Consider the following 25656-nt stretch of genomic DNA (forward strand, 5'->3'; position numbering starts at 1 on the left):
GCAGACATTCTATTGGGGCCACAGCAGGAGGGATGTTGAGGACTACTGCCTCCGCTGCGATGCCTGAACTGCCCGTAAAGGCCCTCAAGGTCAGTCCCGCGCACCCTTACATTAGCATCGTGTAGGGGCACCAATGGACAGAGTGGCAGTCAATGTGTTGGGACCACTACCCCGTACCAGTAGAGGGAACCGGTACGTGCTAGTCGCCATTGACTACTTTACAAAGTGGCCCGAAGCCTACCCCCTTCCTGACCAAGAGGCGACGACCGTGGCTGAGGCCTTGGTGCAAGGAATGTTCAGCCGCTTTGGAACGCCCTCTCAGCTCCCCTGAGACCAAGGGCTGAACTTCGAATCACAGGTGTTCACTGCAATGTGTAACCAGCTCGGCATCCAGAAAACAAGGACCATCCCGCTTCACCCAAAAAGCGACGGATTAGTGGAATGGTTCATGCGGACCTTGACTGCCCAGCTGGCCCTCACCACTGCCCCAGACCAGACTGATTGGGACCTGCAAATACCCCTCATCCTCATGGCATGCTGCAGTGCAGTACAAGAATCCACCGGCTGTACTCCTGCATACATTTGTGGATTTACAAAACTATAGCTGAATATGCTACATCTGATGGATCTCCAGACCTTTGAGGAGGGGGGATAGCATAACCAAGAAGTGGTTTATTTAGGCATATTTTGGCAAAACGTTTGTTTGTACTTTTGGGGTAAGGTTACAGTAACTGTTATAAAGTGTCAGGTGTGTACATATATTACAATGAGTTTAAAGTCACTCAACACAATAACCTCTTAAAGTTGGACAATTTGGCCTCAGTCGCCAGGACAGGAGAATAATCTAAACAGATCTTCTGTCATTATGTGATCTTAAGTTCTATGAGCCTCTGTCCAGAGCCTTCTTAGTTCTGTGTTAGGAACAGGTCATGAAGGTGTTAAGTCCAAAGTGTCCCTAAAATACTGAGTCTTAGGAGGGCAATGTATGGCAGCAGTAGTGGACAGTATAGCTGATCAGGGAGATTTTAAGTATCTTACAGCTTCTTGAGTCCCCTTAAATCACAAATCCACTAGCGACAGAGGTCCCGTCAGGACAGGCCAATAATCCACAAAATATCCTTTAATTAGTGTGAACTGTGCTTCATGTGTGACTGTAAAGGAATATACTGAGACGGACATTATCAAATGTCTATGAAATCCCAAAGGTTTGGCCATATACTGTATTGTAAAATATATAGTGAAAGACAAAAAAAATGTTGGTGTTCAGTAAAATAATGGGGGTAGTCTGGGGTGCTTTTAATATGAAAATGTTCAATAATGACAATTTATTTTCTGTATATGGCTGTTGTGATGTTTCCTCGGCAAACTAGTAAAAAACTAAATTTAAACTTAAATTAATGATGACATTACACTGAAAATGTATGTAAATGTCTGCTCAATGAATAGTATGCAAATCATAGACTAATTATCATATTTGCAGGTTGTTACCTGTTCTTATGTTCTTACTGTTCTTCTATTCCTCCAATTGTTCAGATGACACAAAGTTAAAAAACTAAAGTTCAATATCTTTTTCTTAGGAGTCAGTGGAAACCAAAACAAATCTAAAAGGAGAGTGAATATCAAATTTACATTCCTCATATGAGATTTGCTGTCAATAGAGATACCCTGAGCTGATCCTGAGGATCGGTATGACAGTTTTTCCTCACCAAAATTTAGCGTACGTTTAGAGCGTTATTTAGCCTCCTAGTGGCTACTGGATATTTGTATCTCCTTGCAGCCCCATGAACCATAAAAAACATTTTTTGTAACTTGTAAGAATTCTGTAGTAACTATTGTTTCTATAATAATGTATACATTTAAAACTGTGTGCTATTATTCCATTATGGGATATATTGGTACTTGCTTTTATTAGTGTCTATTACGGCATTACCCCATGTCTACTTTAGTAATTAGTACCGGCTAGTGAGGTAGACAGCAGTGGCCTACATCCTGAGGGTCTATCCTGCTGCATCTTGTTGACAAGGTAAAGACTTTCCATTGTCTGTAGGCTTCCAATTATGAGCTAAGCTCTTTAGCGGTTTTACTCCAGCCACAAGTTATTGATACAGTCTAATCATCCTGACACACAATAGCCAAGGTTTCATTTTGGAAAGTTTGAACAGCAAGCAGCTCTTGTTGATAATTTTTCATTGTTAAAAAGATTGGATTTTAGTGATTTTAGCCTTCTCACCTCCACTAGCCCTCAGCTTCCCTTTCCATGCAGGACTGAATAACATCTATTTAAATTGAGCTATGGTGTTAATCGTGAATCAAATGTTTCACCGGAGGAGGTGATGAAGAGGACAGTGAAGCAGGAGCAGAAGAAAAGGAAACGCCAGAGTCCAAAGGAATGTCCAGGGAGGAGTTTGTGGAGTACCAGAAGCAGCTGGTGGAAGAAAAGTGAGTGAGCAGAGATGCTTGTATCATTCCTTCATAGCAACACTGACTACAGTGCTTAAAATATTTCTGACTGGTGTAGCACAACAGGTACACTGAACAGGATATACTGCTTAAAAATGGTTAATGGGCTTTGTGTGGAGTATGCACACATACCAAGGCTCTTAAATTACATGTGTTACAATGTTTTAGAGTGTGTCGCAGGAAGCACTTTGCACAATGGATAACACCGAGCTGTACAATTCTATGGAGAAAAGTGAGCATAATTAATGTACGTTTATTTTATACTGAATTGTTGAATAGAGTGGAAAAAGTAAAGAGAAAATATGACCTACATATCCATTAAGCAGGGATTAGCAGGTGTGATTAGTACTACTTAAAGTAGGCTCCCACTTCATGTTTATCTCAGAGACACAGATATAAACAAACAAAACGCCTCACACCTTCACATGACAGTGACAGAATGATACAGTATTGGTATTCAGCGTTTTTAATCTAAATGTCCACTTTTGAATGTGGATCAAGTACACAGAGTGTCATTGTGTGATCTTATAAAGAAACAGAAACAGGTTTGTATTTTCCAACTGGGATTCATAGTTACTAGATAGAAGTTGCCATCTGTGTCTATAAGTGATGACATTGACCATTGATGAGTTTACAGTCATTTAACCTGAAAATTTAGAGAAAACTATTCATATCCAATTACATCACCACCAATATCTCATCACATTTGATATCTGGACAGTATCATACTGCTTTCAGCGTGGAGCCAAAATTGCCAATATGATATAAGAACCAAATAAGAGGAGCAAAGATTGGTCTTTGTAAATTTCCATTTGCAAACAGCTAAGAGGTGTAGCTTCTTGAAATGGATGAAGGACTGGTTTAGACAGGTTAGATTAGACGCACCTTTCAATAAAATGCTGTCACAGCTAACTGCAGCCTTAAAAAGCCCACAGAGTTGACACAGCTCTGGCAACACAACTGAACATAGTGTCTCACAGAGGTAGGTTAGATTATAGGGGCGGTGTATTGGAATGTATTGTATTGTAAGGTGAACCTAATAGTAAACAACATGACTGGTGGTTTCCTGACTCTGCATATTCAAATCCAATGAACTGTCCTGAGTGATAACCGACGGTATAGTTAACTCTCAAATGACAAACATTCATACAAAGATTTGGTTTGGTCTTCAATCAGTCTCCAGCTGATTTGAACTCGGTCTTAAGTTAGACTTGACTGTGCACTGTCTTTGACTTGTTTTGGACTCAGCTTAGGCCATTATGACTAAAGTGTGTTTCCCAATTCATTTGTTACAGTGGATGGAGGTTTAGATATGAGTATGATTTCCATCCAGTCATGTGTTTTGCAATCTTAGGCCCTGTTCAGACCTGGTATTAACATGCGCCCTGAGTGAACAGCTCAAAGTACAGGTGTGAACGCACTCAAGACGCATTGAGATCCGATCACTCAGACCACATTCAGAGGTGGCCTACTCGCTCGCCCGGTACAATAACCTTGTATTTTGATGTTGATGAAATGTACCCGAATTCACGAATATGTAGGATATGACTTCTAACATTCCTGTAATATTACGTCACAACGTTGGCTGTATTAGCCATGTGTTTACTACGCGTTTATTTGCATATGGAGCGGGGAAGTGAGATCGGATCACAAGTGGTCACTCGAGGCGCATGTGGAGACTCATTCTGATGCCAGATGTGAACAGACGTACTTAAAGCTGTCCACTTGTGATCCGATCACTCAGGACGCATGTTAATGCCAGGTCTGAACAGGGCCTTAGATATTACAAACACTCCCTGATGGGATATGTTTGCCACAAATTACCATAAATCAAGTTTCTTCAGTGTTTAATTGTCAATTTAGTGAACAGTACAACTCTGTGATTGATGAAATAACATTATATGAATTTTCCTTATACACAAATACTTGTGAATTGTATTAAACCTAAGTCTTATACAATCTATTACAATACGTTGCGAGTTATTGATGTAATAGCTGATCAGTTACCAGTGCCATTTGTAACTAACACAATAGATGATGTTGATTTCAGTTTATTATAATGTGTGTGTGGGTGTGACTTAGGCAGTTTGAACTTACCTTACCTGTGTGGCTATGTGTGACATCAACGGATGTGAGAAAGGCTTACAAGGTAGCTTTAGGTAGGAGTTTATTTCCTCTGGGCTCAAATTAGCCAGAGAAGCAGATTAGGCTTGTGTGTAATAACTCGTCAGGGCTCGGTTTCAAGAAGCCACCATTAAACACGTCTCTCAGCCAGTGTGCTTTAAAACAATAATTATTTAATCACCTTACAATCTCAAGTAATGCTGATGTGTTAGTTATCGCCAATTAAATAAAAAGGGCAATTGTAATGACGTTAAGGTCTAATTGAAAGAGTGGCAGCCTGATAAGTGGTGTTAACATTCAAGTGATATGAGGCGTTCAGTAATTCATTTTAAAATGTTATTTGAAGATTATTCAAGCTATAGTCTACATCTAGTTAGAGTGTAATTAAAAAAAAAAATAAAAAATTCATCTTTAATATTTCATAAGTTTCACAGCCCCTTTTTTCATGTTTTCTTGAACTAAATTATATAAACATGTCAGAACTAGGGGCTGGCTGTTAAAACAACAGATTACTTGATTAAGCTATTAAGGATGAGCTTCAAATCCTCATTTTGTTTGTCTACGTAAGAGACAGTATCTAGGTCTGTGGCTGAGTCACAGTTTCAGTAAATCTGAAGATCATCTTCGTGTATAGATGACACAATGAGGTGAAGGAGTGCAGCCCGGGCCAAGACATCAAGTAACCGTGGGTCTGTGCCAAGCTGCAGCTCTTGGTGAAGCTAATCTTATTAAAGGAGGGTCAGGGCCTGAGCAGACCACCCTCAAATAGACACGGTTCAAACGTAGTATCAATATGGAGACTGCCCTATGGTCCCCTATTACTGATGATGACACTACTGCATGTACACTTACAGAAGTGGGCTTAGAATAAGTAACAGCTTATTCTATGCTTTAGTTAGCTAAACCCTATTTTTTTTTACCATATTTTTTATGAAAACAAATGACTGGTATTCTGCCTGGCTTAGTTCAAAAAGTGTGACACAAATGTGAATTGTATTTGTCTTTTATTAAGATAAACAAAGCCAAAAGAGGACAAAACTTTACCCAAACCAAAACCAGACTAACATAACCTCAACCAAAGTAATTTAATGCAACCTTTACATATGAAACACTGACCTAAAATGGAACCAAAGAGTGGTGCCGAGGCAAAGTCGCCTTTGCAGCAATGCTGTTTGTGTGGGGTATAAGTAAGTCTTTTTATAGCAAATAAGGATTTCCATTTTTTTTCCGATTCTCCTCACAAATAAGACAATTTGCCTTATTTTACGACCATTCAAAGTTTTACATTTTGATCTTAAAATGTAGCACTTCCACCGGGCCAATATCGGTATCGGTGACAATGAGGCCAATCTATTCAATTCAATTCTATGTTTATATACTATATACATTTTAATACTGGAATTTTAATTCCTGTTTAAATTTTGACCAATTTGTTGCTGCATTAAAAAGGTTACACTAATCAATTGAATAACCTCCATTTAGCCAAGTAGTTGGCTCAATGGCTGCACTTTGTTGTAAAATGACTAAACACAATGCCAAATTGTTTGATCCCTCATATCTTTATGAATAAAAATTAGAATGACGTACAAGCATGAAGAAAAAAAGTTTATAATAGCACCAGGATCATAAAACGGGAGAGACTACATTCTCACAGATCCACATGACGTCATGGTACAGAAGATGAGGACATGTACAGTATAAAGCTTTCTTAACCAAATCAAATCAGTGCAATGTGAGGAGTTGATTAGGTTAATAAGTTCTTGTTTTCCCCTGCTAACAACACTGTAATGTGGTAATGCTGCTGATCATAAGACGCCAATCGTTAAGGAAAGCTTTACTCAAAGCCACCTGCTTCTTTGTCTACCCTTTAACCTTTTAATACATTGTCCTTATGCTAGGACACATTGTTTGAGCTTAGACGTACTGAACACAGGACACACGGGACATAGAGATAATGTATGGTACGCATTCAAATGTACGATAAAGGGATTGTAAAGATGAAAACTATTTGCTGAAGATAAACTATTTAGCTGAAGAATAATATCACATTTAAATTTCTCTTGTATTAATTGAAAGATATTTTAAAATATCAGTTTACTAATCAATGGTATTTTGCAGTTTACGTTTTTATTCCTCATTTCTTATTCAAATATTTTGTGTGTGACTACACTGCACAGTTGGCTTTATAGTTTCTGCTATTGACTGTCTTATATATAGTACATGTATGCTGTAGTGTGTGTGCACTGCAGGATTTAGTGTGACAAAGTTCGCTACCGCGCACAAATGACGGAAGAATGATGAGGAAGAGGAGGAGACTTTAAGTGAGGGAAGCATTAACCAGGTCAAGGAAGGTCCTAATCTGGATGAGTGGATGGAGGGTTAACTCATTTGACTGTTATGACCAAAAGATTAAAAGATAAAGAACCTGTTGTTCCAAATATTTATTTTTCCCTCGCCTGACAACTTTGTATCAGTTAAAATAGTAAATAAGCAGGCTTTAAAGGAGCACACTAATAGAACAAAAGCATTGGATTCAAAATAAGCAAATCCAGGAACGTACTGTTCCTCCATCAAGGATGCACTCCCAACTACAACTCAGTCTGATCTCCCTGAATTTTGTGTTGCTTGTACCTACAGAACATGTTACAGGGTTTATTGTTTAGTATATGACTGCTTAATTTAGTATTAAACCTTTTGCCCTGACACCTGCTTGTCCACTCTGTTGCTCAACAGTCATATTAGATTACTTGCTCTGGTTGATAAAAATAAAAGTACCTATTTTTTTTATAGACTGTATAGAAAAAGTGGACGTAGTCACCGTGACTTTACCCATTGGTTTGTGGACTGCAGTTTTGAAGCCTCGACTTTGGCATTTTGGTCATTGCCATCTTGGTTTTGGCCGTCGCCATCTTGTTTTTTTTGCAACCAGAATGCTGAATATAAAAAAAAAATTGTGAAAGGGTTAAAATTCTAAGACAAAAACACAGACAACTCCCAGACCGGACAACGCCGTGGTAGTGACCTGTCAATCACAAGGTAGCCACGCCCTAAAGCATTCCCTGCTTTATGGTCTATCTGACTCTAAGTGGGACCATAATTTACTAAATGAACATCATGCTGTATTGAAGAAGATTTGAAACTAGTGATTGAGACCATAAACTCATGTTTACAATGTTCACTGAGGTAATAAATCAAGTGACAAGTAGGCTCATTTTCTCATAGACTTCTATACAATCAGACTTCTTCTGGCAACCAGAGGAGTCGCCCCCTGCTGGCTGTTAGAAGGAATGCAAGTTTAAGGCACTTTTGCTTCACTTCCCAGACCCAGAGGTTGCCCACTGGTATAGCCATGTGAGATATCCTGAATTGACATATTAGAATTCAAAACAAAACTAACTTTAAACCATTTAATTCTGGCAGTTAAAAGTAAAAAAAGATCCTTTTACTAACTGGCTCACACAAAATGATCATGAACCAGCACGTCTACGACTGTTCCAAGATGTGACAGTGTCAGCTTTTCCTCCACATTTCCGCTCAAGCTGGTCACATGACCAGTCTCTCAGCTTTTTACCCTCCCTTTCCATCATCTTCCTGTCATCCCCCTGCTGCTCACCATCCCCCTTTCCCCCTGTAAGCTGACACAGCGCCTTGAAACATTAGCCGCTTTCTTCCTAATAGGATCTCATGGGCTTAAATTGTCATCTGATAAAACTAAGGAGCTTGATAGCTATGCTGCACCCTCTTAACCAATTTGTACTCAATTAGGATAATGGGGAAACAAGCAAAGAGGGACAGCTTTAATATATTAATGTGATAAAATGATTATCAATTTCCCTTGCCTACGACTTGGGTGGTATTAGGAGCATCTTGCAAGTCTCATATAAATATTAGCCATTAGTGAAGTGGGCTAAACATTAAAGGACATCAGAACTATTTGAATTAGATTCAAGGATGTGTGAAACATCATCTCTCTGGAGTGGCATGGCAAAAAATGGAACTGAGGCATCATTAATGTTATTAATTACAGCTGTTCTTTCGTGCTATGACATGTCACATGTTTACCAGATATGTTTCCTGCAATTTAAAGAGGTACTCCAGTTTTAGTATTGTAATTCCATAAAGTTGAGGGACTCACAAGAGACAGATTTAAAAAGAAAGCAGGTGAGGTTCCTTTTTAGTCCCTGGTCTTGGTTAAGCTTAAAAAAAACCTGTAGCCTACATCTCCCACAATGCAACTTGACAGCATCTTTTATCAGGCCCTCCTGCACACATCTAAACTGCTACATCTTTCAAACTGACCATGTCTAGTTTGTAACGCAGGGTTTCTGTTCAAATTGATGCATAATTCTGCTTAAGAGGCCTGCAAACTCTTTCTTTGGATAGTTCAATGGCCTTTTGATTTTCACTGACTAAAGAGAAACCTAACACTGAAAATTGAGAGTATACTAACTGTGTATTAAGAGGGATTGTAGCAGGTGTACTTGGCAATCAACTTCAGAAATACCAGCTGATCTTTTTATACAAATTATTACCTACTGATAACACTGTTAAGATTCAAATTAATGTAATACCTCAAACTTTTCTGACAGGGAACAACGTGTATTGAGTGCATACTAAATTTCTGAATATATTGAATCACAAACAATGAACCTTCTCACTTGCATCATTTAGTAATGGGACTAATTATCATTCTCTAAGTCCATTGAATGTCTTATGGTATCAGCTTACTAAGGCAATTAATGCTCCTTTCAATGTTTTGCCTTGTTAGAAGAATATTTTGATATCCTGGTACAAAATATTTGACATGATAGAACACAACAGAAAAAAACAGAAAACTGCACAAATATGATAGTGCCTTATTAATCAATTAATTTTTTGCATGCTCTTTTGTTTTTGTGAACGTATTAAACATTGGAAAAAGATGGCTCTGCAAAACATCCCACAGGCCTGACTTTCTTTTTTGTCACTATATGACAACAACCTACTTCATAGCGAATCCCTGCCACAGGGATATCTTTACGTTCTTTATTTCATTCATCTAGTGGCAAAGCTTGACGTTCATAGGCGAAAATAATGAGCTTTGCAGTCTCTGCTTTCTTGCAAAACAACCTTGACAACAAAGAAAAGGTGTTCAGCCAAAGCCACTTAACCTACAGCCATTCTGTTCAATAGACAGCATTGGCAATGGAGCCCAATGTTGCCAGATGGCTTTAAACTTGTTGGCATTTAAAATTCCTCAGCTACTTAGGCATATGCCAATCGTGCAGGCAAGTGCTAAGTTTCTGTGCATCTCCCTGATTCTGAGAAGATGGTGTATTCATGGATGGAAGACCTTCGTTAGGGTCTTTAATACATGTCAAAAGGTGTTGCAGACGCTCTTATTAATCTTTTACCACATGCAGAACTTTCACTGACTGCTACTATAGTACCATAAAAAGTGATGTAAATATGAACATGCAAAATATGTAGGTATTGGTAGATTCGACTTCTGTGTTTTCTGTCAATATGGTCATTTACGAATACAATGCCATGTTAAACAATCCAAGTACAATGTGCTGCAGAGTATACAAGGGAAAACACTAAATACAATTTGGGGGGTGTTAAAGATAATAAAATAATAATAACATAACAAAAAAAAGTCAATATGTTCTTAGTGCGGTTGATACTTCAGACTAAACTCAATGCAAACAAATTGTATTCCTGAAACATTTGTTTTCTCATATTAAATAAACACAAAATACTGTTGGACAAAAAAAAAAAAGAAATGTCCATGTTGGATTTTTTTGTCTAGTGTGCAAAGAACTCCTAAATATATCTTCAGATAGGAAGAGTGAGGTCAGAGGAAATCTCTAGTGAAGTCTTTAGGCTCATTAAGGATAGGATTGATCTCTGCAACACCTACTGTAGCTGCCACAGCTTTGGTTGTGCCAGCTGGCAGAGGAGAAATTTGCAGGCTGCAGGATAAAACACCCCCGATGCCCCCCTAACCCAATTCTACTGTGAACGATCAGAGGCTGAGCAACAAGATTATTCGGCAAACAGGCCATATTATTTGTTATGTATTCATTTGACACATGTCAACAACATGGTTAAATGTCACACACTCAACTGAAAAATGTTGAAGGGGTGATAAGGACTGGGTTCAACATTAGTGTTGTCTGCTAATTGCTTGTGTTTTAGAGGATTGTACCTTATTACTTTGCCTACTAAATACAGTAATTAAAAAAATAATGAAGCCAAGAACCAGGTGTGGACGGGCCTGTGGCACACGAGCCATTCCCTGGACCTGAGCCTGCTCTGACTATGTTTTTGTTTCTGATAGGTCCCCTGGTATAGACCTGAAGCATGTAGCATCAGACGATAATTATTATTATTATTATTAATAAACAGTGCAACTTATTAGTTGTGTTCTATTTATAGTAACTCTTTCTAACTAGACAAAATAGGAAACCATTCTAACTTTGTTTATTCTTTTTCTTTAACAAAATAATATAACGTAATCAAATTTGCTTTGAACAACACGATTCACTTTTTTCGTTTGATTTTTATTTCATTAATAAAGCCAGCCACAGTATGTCCTAAGCAATGCCGCTCATAAAGAGTTAAGTGCCTACTTGAATGTAACTATTTTTTGAATACAAGTCTTTACAGTGTGTAGCCATTCAAGTTAAAAGTCCATCTCTGTGTCTTTTCTCCCTTACATTGTCTATAATGAAGGGATTAGCGAAAACTCTCAGTACGAGCCATTATCTTTCAGACAATAGATTTTTTGAAAGAAAGTTTTGTCGAGGCTTCATTAGCAATGGCCTCCCTCTGTGGTCTGAATGCAGGACACATTTGGAGCAATTACTTGACCAGAAAACAACTGTCAGTCATTCTTAAAGGGGAAGGATTCCAATTAATAAACCTCTTAAACCCTTTGGTTTTACTACCATTCCCCTGCGAGCATCGGTGTCTTGTGTGGTTAAGGAGAGTTTTGTCAGCAGAGAAAGACATTACATGTGCTTGTTGCACAGGACTCCAACGGTAGGTCCTTTGCTCACTTGTGTGCAGGGGATTTCAAGGACTTAACTGGGAGTAACAAGTGCCTCCAGTAGATATTGTTAGTGTCATTCGTCTACTTATGGACTACAGAGACACCATGTATGTAGCCTAGCCTTTGGTAGGAATCTGAAAGAAGGTAAGATTACTTTATGCACTTTCCTTACTGTGCATTCTGTCAATTGATACATGGGTTTCCATAATGCTCATTTGTATTCAAGAGAATATTGTCCAAGGGCAGCTTGCTTTTTGGTGCCTCTCAAGACGTTCTCAAATGTCGTTAAGTAGATTTTAAACAAAATTAACTGCATACCTTTGTAAAAACGTTTAAAATGCTGAGGTTTAAAATATACAAGTAAAAACTGATGGGAATCAAACGCAAGAGAAAATTTGATTACTTTTTCTAGAAACTAAACTAAACATTCTTCACCGATTCACTTTGGAATTCTTCCTACTTTTGTTTGTTTTTTCTTTCTATATCTTAGTTTTTTTGCGTGTAGTCCACAACATGTGTCGTGATTATTCGTTGTAATGGAAATTATACTAACGTAGCATAACTTGGGGAAGTTTCTTGTGGTTAGATATTCACACTCACTATTTAAAGTCATTTATCTTAATATTCAAAACAAGGGAACCTGCTTGACTAATGTCTAATGTTACATCTTGTTTCTTTTCTCTCATTCCCTTGCAGACAAAGATGTGAGTTTGTTCGGCTTTTGTGTAAACAATATCTTCAGCCTCACTGAAGTGATTCTTGAAGGATACGGCCCTCACGCCGCACATAAATCTGCTCCATTGCACGTGAAGCAGCTCCGTACAACAACTGCTCTGCTTTGTCTCACTTGGTAGCATTTTGCTTTTTTTCCTGACGAAGAAGAGAGAAAGTGTCTCAAAAGGCTCGGATGCATTTGTCAATGGATACCCTGGGAATAGTGGACGATAGTTGCCTGGACAACTATGACATGGCAAAAGGTGCTGGGTCAAGCGCTGGAGGCCGGGTCCACAGTATTGATGTCATACTGGGATTCACTAAAGACCAGGACCCTTTACTCGAATCGGTAGGCGATGATGACAGCCAAAAAGCCAACGGAGAAAACCCACAGCACCCTGAGAAGCAGGTCCTGTCGGACCCCTATGGGCACCTTCCAGAATTGGGTGACAGCTCCCAACATTCTTCCTACCATGGTGAGTCTTTTCAGAAAAAAAATTATTAGGCACGAAAACTTAATGTGGATTTTCAGGGGATTTTGTCTTCAGCTGTACAATAAGCGGAAGTAGAGCTGCACTAAGTTTGTCAGACTCACGTATATCCGGTTTTAAACGCAGTGCTCCCACACAGTTTTCCCCATGTATTGCACCAGTGCCCTTCTATAAAAAAAGAGTTCAATGTCACCTTTTAGCAACCACTCTCATGATGATGAGTTATTTGATGGTTCAAGTTATAACTTGTACTTAAGCTACTAATTGGCAAAATGAGTAATAACGGCAGAAGTTTTCGGGAGTAGAAAAGGGGGAGCATAGTACTACATTTAAGTGCATTTATATTGGTTTGCTTCATCTATGAGGACAAAACCAGTAATTTCTCAGAAATGTCATTTTATGCCAATCGGACTCTGACATTTGCAGTACAACAACAGAAATACAAAGGCCAGCCAAAGAAAGATGAAATAATAGCAAATGTCTCTTATTGCCCTAGATAATGTTACCTCATGAGTGTCCAGCTATGCTGCTGAATCCTGATTTTTCACTTAAATGTACCGTTACATTGCTTTAAAGTTAGAGAAAACCTACTTTGACGACATCACTCTGTGTCGGCCTGTTCTAAAATTGTATTTAATCGATATGAAGTAAAATAATTAAAACTAGGATGCAGTTTTTATTATGGCTGCACCTCTACTGTATATCAAATATAAATATATTAAATAATGTTTCCTGTAATAAGTCTTTTTTTTTTTTGGATTATTAGAGCATTGCTTGTCCACACAGCCGGTTTTTGTAAGTATGGACATACTGTGGGGTCTGTTTAGAAATACGAGGTTACTACCTACTGTAAATCAGCTAAACTTGCATGTAATAAGGGGTGTTGTTTGGTACATACTTCAGTTTTCATTCACTTTTGTTTTTGACGACTACTTGTATGCTAAAAATCCTATTAAAGCCTGTGATAAACATGACTGTTCAAATGTTCTGAGCATATTCACCTGCTGTATGCTTAAGTTATCTAATGCAATATTGCTATACTCTTTGAAATAATCTATGGACATGATGAAGCTGTTGTAGTATTTTCAAAAAATCAACAAAAATACCACTTAACAAACATTGCAAAAAGATAACAAACGGAACAGTTAGGGTGCTGTAGAATTATGGACATGTGCAATTGCAACTCATATTGTCTCTCGGTGGCCATGCTTGAATATGACCTGCTGTTACTCAGTCAACTTTAAAGATTTCATATGTGTCCTGTGTATACATGAAAACTGCAGATTTTTAATAACCAAGATACACAATAATTCTCTGTATATGCTTAATAGCTGAAAATATGAATAATATATTGACATAGCTACAAGCTATGTGAAAACTTACTGCCACTATTTAAGTGCTTCATACAACAAAACAAGAATTTGCAAGACTTTTATATGAGCCTTGGGGGGAAATTTGAACTTCAGATCTACCTGCGGTGTTTTAACTTCAATTTAGATAATTAGCTAACTTTTTTTTCACCACGCTTGTGGTGATTAAAATAATAATTTGCTCCGTAGACATGACTGATACGGCAGACTACACACCTCTATGAAGGTGCTTAATGCCTGACTCTTGTACAGATATAATTATATAATATACCAAAGCCAGAGTGCGACTCCTTTGCCTAAAGAGTTACATGTTTAATCTAGAGTTCCACATATTACGGTCAACAATAACACAATTTAAAAGGGATGATGTTGATGTGGAAAAACTTTTTTTCTTCCATTCAACAGAAAAACATATTGGCATTCAATTTTGATGCGTATTAAAAGTCATCATCCACTCATTCTCTATTCATGGTGTACCCTTTAAAACAATAAGGCCTTAAGCTTTTGCTGCCTGACATCATTATTTTAAAGTAAAGATCTGTCGACCATCTTGCCTTAAACGATTTGGTATGATTAACGAGCTTTGGTACATCAAACACATGGCTCATTTGCTCTACGTGTACATCCACGTCTTGTAAGACACAATCTGGACTATGACCGTTTACTCGGCTTGTACAGAAGCCAACTAAAGTCCCTTGTTAGATTAGAGGAGGCGGGGACTCGCAGGTTTAACTGGTAGCATCTGTTACTATGGGATTACTGCAAGGGAAGAATTCAGTGAAAGACGTGATGTCATTTGGACTTGCCAAACCCCTGGTGTTTGCAAGCCCTCAACTGTATAAAGGGTTCATCAGTCATTAAGCTGTTTTATCATCAGGAGAAGAGATAAGATTTCACTTTTTGATCAGGCTGTATGTAAAAATGTTACATTTATTTTGAAATGATCCACATCACAATAAGTAGAGGTGTTTTCTTTACTGGTGATATCTTTCTTTCTTAACAATAGATAAAAGACAACATATAGTAGATCAAGAATAATGCAATCTTTATTTATTTGATATCAAATATATCTGAGATGAATTTTTTTTTTGGAAAACCAAAAGAAGCTTTGAGGTGTAAACTAGCAAAGATTCACTGATATGACATGTTATTACTCTTGAAGGCAGGGTAGTGCACAAAACTGATTGTCCCTAAAATGATGGACTCCTTGGCAGAGAGGTTTGCTTTTGTGTTTTTTTTTTTTTTTTTTAAAGTTATTTTTTGGGGGGCATTTTCCATTTTTATGACAGGACAGTGGATAGAGTCTTGAAAGGGGGGAGAGAGAGAGTGGATGCGGAAAGGGCCACAGGCCGGATTCGAACCCAGGCCGCCGCGGTCAGGACCAAGCCTTAATACATGGACGCCCGCTCTACCAACTGAGCTAACCCAGGCACCCTGCTTTTGTGGTTTTAAATGTACAGTATAGTCCTACCTCTCCAAGATCCTTCATTGCTCTTTTATGTCCACCTTGCTCTGTTCTGACGGCCTTGGCACTACTCGGCCAAATAAGATTTGTCATAATGGTCCTTTAAGGACTGCTTACTGGCTTGATACCAGTGGCACACCAGTTGGTTGTTTCAAATGTTACATTAATTCTGTAAATATATAAACGAAAATACATCAAACATCCACCAATTTGCGTATACGGAGGGAATTCTCTGAAAAATTTGATGCGTTTTTTTTTTAATCACACCCAAGGTCGAGAGTAAATGTTTAAACATAAGACATAAGGAGAGAGTGTGGGCCACTAGTTGCAGATCACTGGCATTTGGGAAATGACACAAAATATTAATGTTCTGGAAAATGGTGCACAAAATTCTGCAAAATATGCTAGGATATGATATCCCTACGAGCTACATGGTAATCTATTTGTATAATTTTACATTTTTACAGAAGAAAATTTATGAAAAAGGGATAGGTATCTGGTCAAAATATTGCTGGTAGCTAGTAAAAAAAGCTATCACAAGTAAATGGGGTAGAGTGGATCCCCTTCCAAGGAACAATGGATAGAAATAGTAGAGGAACTCTACATAATGGAAAAACTGATGCGTGGTTTGAGATTGCAAGAAGCACAGGTGGAAGAAAAGTGGGAGAAATGGACATTGTCCAGGAGCCAAAACAGCGACGAAGACACAGAAAGGACAGCTGATCTAGTGGATCTAACTGAGAGAAATAAACCCTTTCCCTTTTTATTTTCTGTATTAACTTGATTTTATGTTTGTTTGTTTAGACTTTCATCTGTGGGATTTTATGTTTGTAAATGGTGATAATATCACTAAAAACTTAAGTGAAAAACATTTTTTTTTACATTAATTCTAATAGGTGTTAATGGATATAAATTTTCTTGCATCTTACATTCTTGCCATATTCATCCTGTCCTTCATTTTAGAATCAGACCTTTTCTCTGGTGATAAGTGTGATGAAGAAATGAGCAACTTGCAGAAGGAAGTGGACATTGCTGAGGGGTCTCCAGAGGCCACTATAGAGGAAGAGTACACTAAAAAGAAACACAGGAGAAACCGTACCACCTTCACCACTTATCAGCTCCATGAGCTGGAGCGAGCCTTCGAGAAGTCCCACTACCCAGATGTCTATAGCCGTGAGGAGTTGGCAATGAAGGTTAACTTGCCCGAGGTTCGAGTTCAGGTAAGGACTAAGTGAAATCCTAATGGTATACTATGGTATTATTTACATGGCCATGGTAATGGTATTGGTTACACGACCCGTGCTGTGCTGAGCAGAGAACTGCAGCTTCAATTTATGGCAAATTGGGCCAAAAATGCTATTTATAATTCAATATGCCACAATGTATTCATCGTTTATCATACATTTCCCCCCAATACTTCATGGTGCATCCAGCAGCAAGAATAGTTAGTACACTTTTGGGACAAAAAGTTTAACCCTGAACACTTCTCATAAAACCACTTTTCCAACCTACAAATCTATTTTAACTAAGTTTATGTAAATGTTAATGTGGATGCCACATTAATTTGAAAGTCTCAGACTTTAGCACCACCTAATGGTAGTATTAGAAGGTACACAGCATAATCTGTGCAAGATTTTGTATTTTTCTGGTGAATGATTTTTGCTATTGTCTCAGTGCACCATCTCATCTTATTTAATTTCTCTTTGTCCAGGTGTGGTTCCAGAACCGAAGGGCCAAGTGGAGACGACAAGAAAAGATGGACACTAGCACCATGAAGCTCCATGATTCCCCCATGCTATCTTTCAATCGTCCTCCGATGCCTCCTAGTGTGGGGCCAATGGCCAACCAGATGCCCCTCGATCCCTGGCTGACCTCGCCCATCTCCAGTGCCACGCCCATGCATTCCATCCCAGGGTTCATGGGTTCACCGCAGGGCCTGCAGCCCGCCTATCCGAGCCACAGCTTCCTAAACACCCCACCTGGCATGGTCCAAGGTATGCAGTCGATGGGGCCTCCTCCCTACCAGTGCCCACCCAGCTTCAACGATAAATACCCGATGGAGGACGACAGGAGTTCCAGCATCGCAGCACTCAGGATGAAGGCCAAAGAGCATATTCAGTCAATGGATAAAACCTGGCAGCACATGTGAACTGATGTGCTACTGTGGAACTTTTTGAGCTGCTCCCGTGAATGTTTACAAACTGCTTTTCCACCGTTTGTTTCATGTACTCGCGACGAGGACACATGACACCAAAGGAGTCAGACATTTTTTCACTCACACGAATAAGCATCTGTGAAAATAAACTTCTTGTGATTAAAAAAAAAAAAAATCACTTTAAAATGTTTTTAGCCCTAAGGGAAAATGATCAAATCTCTGAGGGGCACTTATTTTGGTTTAGCTCAAAAGGTTTGGGAATAGACTCTTGTTTAGAGAAAATCCTCAACATGAATGTTTTAACACTTTTATGTCAACATTAATTTTCTGATAAACTTCAGACTGAAATATAGTATATGAGAGGCTAAGTAGAGCCATGTGGTCAGCAGTAGCAACGTTTGTGGTCTTAATTGAGGGGTGTCCTTTTTTGTGGAAATAAGATATTTTATAAAAAAAATTTAATATTGACCCTAACTCTGTCTATATGTACCTGGGTGTACAATTTTCCTGCTCCCCCGGAGTGATAATATCTTTATGAGGTTTAATGAACACTGTGTTTGAGCATTTGCTGGTATCTACATCCTCAGAACTAGACAATGTTAGTATAAATTTGTTCAAAGAAGTTTTTCTCCCAGTATGTCTGTTTGGTTGGGTTTTCTCTTTGTATTTGCTATCTTTTATTTTTTCTGAACAGTGCAGATACTGTCGAGCTATTTCTAGTATATTTTCAGGACCTTTATAAGTGTGCACAAATCCTTCTCCCACTTAAATTTAAGTTTGATTAGGTTTAAAATCGATATGTGTGTGTTTTATTTAAATCATTAAAACTGGCCTTCTGGAGAGCATTGAGCCCTGATGGGGGAGGTTATCGGAAGTCACAGAGCGTAATCTGGCTCGGAGGCTAATTTAAGCAGACAAGCATACCTCTTAACACCTAATTACTGCTTTTAAAGCGATTAACCCCGGATTCTCAGCCATAGACAGAATGCCCTCAGATGCCCCTTAAAAATCCTTTTCAAGACCTGATTAACCTCGCCCCTCCCCTCAAACTTGAACATTTATATTATTTCTAATTTACAGATACGGTCCAACATCTCAATGTTGCTTTTTTATTATGCCCTGTCTTAACCTTAATCTTATTGGTAAAGGATGCTCCTCATTGCGTTGTTGACAAAATATTCACTAAAGACAGGTGGATTAAGAGTGAGAAAGTTAATGGGTGCTGGCAGCCTCTCTAACCCTTGGAAGTAGCACAGTTTGATGTAACTGTTGGACCACAACTAGAAGGAAATGACGTTACACTGACGTTTGTCAGAGACATAAGGTCATTATAATATTGCCTGTGTGTTTTATACTGAATGTGTATATTTGGTGTGTGGCCATTAAAATGATGCAGAAGGGTGCTGGGCTGGCAAAGTACATTTTCCTATAATCATTTTCTCTCTGGCTCTTGAAAGACAACAAAAACATTTAATTTAATGGAATCAAGGGAGGAAGAACTTGCCATTCATTTTACCTGGGCTTTCCACTATCTGGCAAAAATAACATGTCATTAAGTTAGTGTTATCATTTCCTACTTAAATGCGATACTGAGTACTGTGGCAATGCTTTGAGGGAAATTTATCAGGCAATAGAAGTCCCATGTGGACAGCATAATGAAGTGTAAGGAAGAGTTATCATTTACATCACTTCCAAACTTTGTATATATCATGGCCTTTAGAAATGACAGCATCCACACTGTCAGTTTTATAGGTTTTGTTGTTTATATTGTTATAATCCCTGTTGACAACAGTGGACTAAAAAGCCAAAGAAATAAAAAAAGAAAAGACACATTTATAAATGTGTGAGGATGTTTATTATTTTGAAATATTTTTTTTTCATCAGTTTCCAATATCATTATAACTAATTTCTAGTCCTTTCAAGTTTTTAGAATGTGACATTCCATGTGCAAAACACAGAATAAAGTTACAGTAGCACCACTGTAGAAGCACTTTGATTGTGGATCTTGTTTTTCTTTCTACACATGCATTAGTGAGCCACCAACATGACTTAGTGCCGTTAATGAGCGCTGGTGTACAATAGGCCATGTAAGCTGTGACAGAGCGAGCTGGCCTGATGGAGGCCTGTTGTGTTCGTCCAGGCCTGTGGAGCTTTGCCAGGCCGTTAGGCAGATGAAGCTCCACTCCATCAGGCCCAACCGGGGGTGTCAGGAGGCCCCGCCTGCTAGGCTGCAGAGGCCACAAGGGCTCAAGTTCTAATTGCCCTCCGGTAGCCTGTGTGGTTTAGCTGCTCCAGTTTATTTTTGGATGGTGGTTCCTATAGAGGTCTATTTTGCATTTGAGTACTTGGCAATAATGTATTAGTAGGCAGACAACCTAAACAAAATACCCAACATTTTTTGTGACAGAACAGTTTTTTAAGTTGACATCAATAAGATCTTTCTGTCAGATCTTTCACAGCGTTTATCTATAGTCAAACAGATTTGGAGGTTGGTGTAGGAAATTATTAGATACTAAAGCAGTGGCTTTATGAGAAGTGTTTGAGGTTCAGTATATTACAAAGTAACAATGATTTGCAAAGATTCTCTAAGGGAAAGAGGTGAAAATGAAAAACTCTTGTGTGCAGGGTTACGTTTATTTGATTTAGATTTGATAACATTGCACCAGAGCACCACCTGAGCTACCATAGGGCAGGTGGGACATTAAGAGTAAATATTTTTGTGTGTACTGTAATTGAGTCTTAGTGAGGTAGATCTGGACCTGTGACCTTTTTAGAATACACCCTTTAAAATATGATTAAAGGATTCATAAAAGGAAATCATTCCAAGGTTTACCAAATAATATGTAGGCCTCTTAGAACCGCTGCATGCTGAAATTAATTGCCAAGTATAGGAGATAATGCACCTAACAAAGTGAGTTCTCTCACTGCCCTCCTCTTAATTATTACCCTTTAGTTTCCCAGGTTGAGCAATTGCAAAATATTCATACCATTTATATGCTCAGCAGTTTGATGTAATAAATCAGTGGAAAGGTTGTAGATAAAAAGTGTTAGACTATGCTATTTTTAATGACTTATATTTAATGATTCTCACCACACCTTTGTCAGAAAGACTTAATGTAGCAACACCCAAACTATGCAAGAGCCACACTCAGAACTAGTAATTAATTACACACATTATTATGTTATTTTGCTTGGCCAAGCGTGACCTGCGCTGGGGCCCAGGCTCTAGTTAACAGGCTGACTAGCGGGACGTGGTCCACGGTGGAAATAATAAGGGAAAGGAGCGGAATTAATTGGGTTTGATTAAGAACACTTTTCAAAGGGACACCATTTTCCCCCGTTGACATAATTGGGGATCACTTAGAGGGTGGGGGGATTTTGATGGCTGGCGCCAGTTGCTCGTCTTCGCCCCAGTGTTCACTTCGGGAAAACGGACATGTCACTCAAAAAGCACTCCCTCCTTCGCCTTACACACATGTGCAGAGCATGCACCGGCACACATGTTAATGGTTTAGTTTTGCATTCATTGCATTGACTAACATTCACTCTCTGTTACTCATCTTAACCTTAACTGACTAATAAATGCCTAACTATCCCTAAAACTGACCTTTTATAAATCCTATTAGTGAGTGCTGAATGTAACTAAAGGGAAACCAGACTGCCAACACAAGGTTTGTTTTCAATGTAGACAATCAACTGGCTTAAGTGTCGTCTTCTTTGCCATCTTATATTTGCAGAAAGGGGTTTTCATAAATTACAGACTGTAGTGAAGACCTCCCGTTGCTGTTGCATGTTATTGTTTTTCAGAACTTTACAAAAATTTAGATTGTGAGCAGTTTTAACGTCTTTTGTAATGATCCGTTTATGCATTTATAGGGCATTGTTTTTGTTTTCTCCTCTTGATCATAATTTATTAAGGTCATACTAAAAAAATATTTTCCTTATCACACCCTGGGAAAATAAAGTAGTTTCCTGATTACATGTTAACTGTAGTCAGCGTAAATTCAGTCAATTACAATGGATTCCAATAGCGACAAGTATCAAAATTACCATCTGTTTGTTCAGCATGTTCCAAACATGTTTGTACTAGTGTTGCCAACATAGGCTGAATACAATGCTTGTTTCAATCCTCAGCCACAACAAGCAAGCTATGTATTGGTTTGTGCACATTAGATCACCAGTCTCTTACCTGAATTCCAGTGCTGGTGCGAGTGCGGAGTGGTCTGGGGGTTGGCTTCGTCTTCTGAGGTGTTGGGACTTCCAGGCTTTATCTCTACTCTCTTCCTGTACACAAAATAAGTGTCAGCATCAATATCTCATTCATTTCATAAAAGCAGCAAGATAAAAGAGGAGAATCTTACTATGTGTCAGGATGGGATGGCAACAGAAACATGTTGGTTAACTTGACAGCTCAGTCATCAGTAGATGTGATCCATCCATATTATTTGAAGCCAGCCAGCTGCATCAGGTCCTGTGCATATGGAACAGGCATTGGATATTAATTTGTTGATGTGGGGTGATTTATGTATGGATAGTTTATCTTAACCTGTACAGGGATCCAGGGTCCCTCCAACACATTCTCTCCTGAGATTGTGGTCATTAATATATCTGTCCTTTCCCCTCTTTGATTCTTGTTGTTTGTTTTGTCAGTCTTAGTTTGAGACTGATTAAGAATTTTACACATTAAGTTTTTCTGATGTGCTTTTCGAGGATCAACTTTTTTTAATCACAATGGTGAGTAGGTGTAAAGACTTTTCATTGTTTATGGAACGCTATGAAGATTTGGATTTCCAATACAACTCAACTTCCTCCAGAAGATGATTGACGGATGGAAAACAACTCAAGAGAAAATGTATCAGGTTTTGATATTATCGGGACAACTAGATTTACCAACAGTATTCAGATTTTCTGAGTGAAGCATTTCAGCAGTGTGGTTGTGATCAGTTATTCAATAAATGTGTAATTTAACTGCAACATTTGAGAGGTCACTTGTGCTACCTGGCCAATATACTGATGACACCTGACATAAATGCATAAAAGGGAAGAGGAAAACCTCATTACTTTATACCACTGGAATGATTTGTCAACCAGTAGAACATCCATTTAAAATGGTATAGCATTTGTTTTTGTGTAACACTTAATTTTACACTGCAATATAACTTGTAACTTTCTTAAGTACACCAATTAACAGGCATTTGACATTCAATTGCAAATACATTTATTTTGCCTATAAGCAATATTACACATTAACACAGACATGCAGCTATCTTTTATTTGACGTCGCAGAGCAGGGCAACCCCACGCAAGATCCATTGTTCTGGTGACTGGATGGTAGGCAACACCACTGCTGTGATGTAATTCAGGTCTGTGCGCCTTGGTTTCTTGTAGATAGGGCAGACATATAGCTTAGGATCCATGGGGGCAATGGAGTTGATGGCATACATGTGGATGACAGGCAAGGGTGTGAACAGCACTTTGGGTGTGGACTCGATGAGATAGGTGTTCTTCCTGTCCCAGCCGGCGCCCTCCAGGTACAGACCATAGACATAAACTCCCTCCTGTTGAGGTGAGGCAGTCAGTGACATATTAATGCATGTTTCCTAAAAGAATAAACATCAATTGTTCTCTTGTCTCACGATCAACTTACTTATTCATTGTAATGTCCTTACAAGATTATCATGAATGTAGGCGTAAGCTGAATTTGAGATCTATGTAATTTTATTATTTGGTGTATTGCTAGTATATCCATGCTTTTTGACTCACTGTAGGTGAGGCTGTGATCTCCTCCATTGCCTGCTTCAGTACTTTGTTGTGCAGGGTGACAGTGTCCAGAGCCCAGCCTTTGTTTGCCCTTGTTACTTCTTGTCTCATAGCTGTTAGGAACCCTGCAAACATCCCCCATTAAAGACATTATTAGCATAAGTCTGATATCAATTCAGCCCCGGCTGATGGCATCATTTACTTGAGGTCTTCAAATAGCACATCTTACCACCATCAAACTCAGCGTGTCTCATGCTTTGTTCACACTACGAGTGACACAGCAACAGCCTACGAGTCATTTTCAATGGAAGCCGGTGACATGAAGCTTCAAACTGACGCCCAACATTTGTCGCTGTGTGACGGGCATGATACGCTACAAATCAAAGTTGAGCTAGTCTCAACTTTTTTGTAGTGCTCCAATGAAGTGGTGAAGCGTCAACGAATCATATGTTTTTGTTTCACCCTGTTCTGTTCTATCTAAAAAAAAATTGCTGTTAGCCAGTCCCCAGTGCTATTTAACGACATAACTACGCCAACGAGCGCTTGAGCAACACTTCAGCGACGACTAGCCGACAATGTAGCTGGCCATGCTGGCCGTTTTGTTGATTTTGTTGCTCGTAGCGTGAACGTAGCACCAATCAACCAGATTTAACCTGTTGGGATTAATTTATTTTCCTTTATCCTCAAAACTACAGCGATTTAAACATTAATACAACACGTCTAGTGTTCATTATATGTATTAGTGTGAGAGAACTCTAATAATGCCTTACTTTAAAAAACCCGTTACTCACCCTGTGGGTTGAAGAAGCCAGTCATCCAAAAGGTTTTGGGTCTTCTTTCAAACACCCAGCTGTGGAACTGCTCATTTCTCTCCAGAAGCTCTGTGAACCAAAAGCCCAGTGTGGAGGACTCCCAGGAGACTTTCCTCCACTGGTTTGGAACACGGGCATCAAAAATATTGTCCAGGGCATCACGGAGGTTCTAGGAGTCAAGAACAGATCAGTGATTTCACTGCACTTAAAACCTTCATGAAAATTAAAGATATTTTTATTATTACCTCCGGCAAGGCCAAAGGCCTTGAAGGCGTTGGTTTGTTTGTTTGTTTGTTTGTTTTTGTTTGTTTGTTTGTTGGTCTGTCTGTTAGCAGGATTACGCCAAAAGTTCGAGATGGATTTGAATGAAATTTTTTGAAAGGTTGGGGTGAAGCACAGTGAACAATCCATTCGATTTTGGTGGCGATCCGGATCATGATTCAGATCCAGGAATTTTTTTACGGATTACAATCAGCCACAACATTATGACCACTGGGTATAACACATGCGCAGTGTTAGTGACGATGCGTTGACGTCGCGTTGACGACGCATTGATGACACGTTGATGACGCGTGACCCCGTGTCCTTCCTTCTTTGAGCAGAGAGATATGTGTGTGGATGTGTGGCGAGACATTGAGGTGTGGGAGCTGCTGGCCGTCCGCGGTGAGAAAGAAAAAAGCGGTAGATGATGAATGAGAGACAACGTAGTGTAACATTATAAAGACATAACAAGGCGGCTGAATGAGAGAGGCATCCACTGATATGTTACACGGAAACACACCGTGTAAATAATTAGCCGACCACCTCACGGTACCGCCAACTGTGAGCTGTGATCTGTTTTTAAAGTCAGGCACCTTGGCGGAGGTCTGCGCTCTCCGAATGCCATTCTAGTTATGAATAAAATTATTTTTCAAAATTACATGTTTCAGTATTGCAATATGCAAATATTCAGTGAATATTAATTGTGGAGAAAAAATGTTAGAATCGAATTTCAAACATGTTAGTATTTTAAGAAACAAACAGTAAAGCGTTGATGTTTTAGAGTGAGCAAAGAGATGAATTAGTGATCTGACCTCGCTCATTATGATAGTACCATCGATGGCCAGCTTCAGCTCAGTCAGACTCGTGCGCACCACACTGAAGATCCTTTGCATTCGATCCACCTCCTGACGTAGGAAGACGTTCATTGAGGTCAGAGCTCCCATCTTCAAAAGCCTGGCTTTGACCTTAACCCATAAAAAATGCAGAATTTAGATTTTAGTTGGTGCA

At 38.9% G+C, this 25656-nt stretch overlaps 2 protein-coding genes across 3 annotated transcripts in view; one reads left to right on the forward strand and one right to left on the reverse strand.

Moving 5' to 3' along the window:
* Positions 1–936: 936 nt before the first annotated feature.
* On the forward strand, positions 937–19805 carry LOC141777504 (retinal homeobox protein Rx2-like). Of its 2 annotated transcripts, none has more exons than XM_074651809.1 (4): positions 937–2439; positions 12317–12810; positions 16624–16880; positions 17372–19805. In XM_074651809.1, the coding sequence occupies exons 2-4, from the start codon at positions 12528–12530 to the stop codon at positions 17807–17809; spliced, it is 978 nt and encodes a 325-aa protein (XP_074507910.1). In that variant the 5' UTR covers positions 937–2439; positions 12317–12527; the 3' UTR covers positions 17810–19805. The 2 variants fall into 2 exon arrangements, with proteins under 2 accessions (XP_074507910.1, XP_074507911.1); XM_074651810.1 differs by lacking the exon at positions 937–2439 and adding an exon at positions 11324–11764.
* A 3211-nt stretch (positions 19806–23016) lies between these two features.
* LOC141777508 (dynein axonemal heavy chain 8-like) overlaps positions 23017–25656 on the reverse strand; it is a 40453-nt gene continuing 37813 nt past the window's right edge. Inside the window, exons 90-93 of the mRNA XM_074651817.1 lie at positions 25461–25613; positions 24367–24556; positions 23579–23700; positions 23017–23373 (exon numbers count right to left, since the gene is read on the reverse strand). Coding sequence (XP_074507918.1) covers positions 23086–23373; positions 23579–23700; positions 24367–24556; positions 25461–25613 — 753 coding nt within the window. The 3' untranslated portion in view covers positions 23017–23085. The remainder of the gene's footprint in view (positions 23374–23578; positions 23701–24366; positions 24557–25460; positions 25614–25656) is intronic.

This window comes from Sebastes fasciatus, chromosome 11 (genome assembly GCF_043250625.1).
Source record: "Sebastes fasciatus isolate fSebFas1 chromosome 11, fSebFas1.pri, whole genome shotgun sequence".
Classification (NCBI taxonomy): domain Eukaryota; kingdom Metazoa; phylum Chordata; class Actinopteri; order Perciformes; family Sebastidae; genus Sebastes; species Sebastes fasciatus.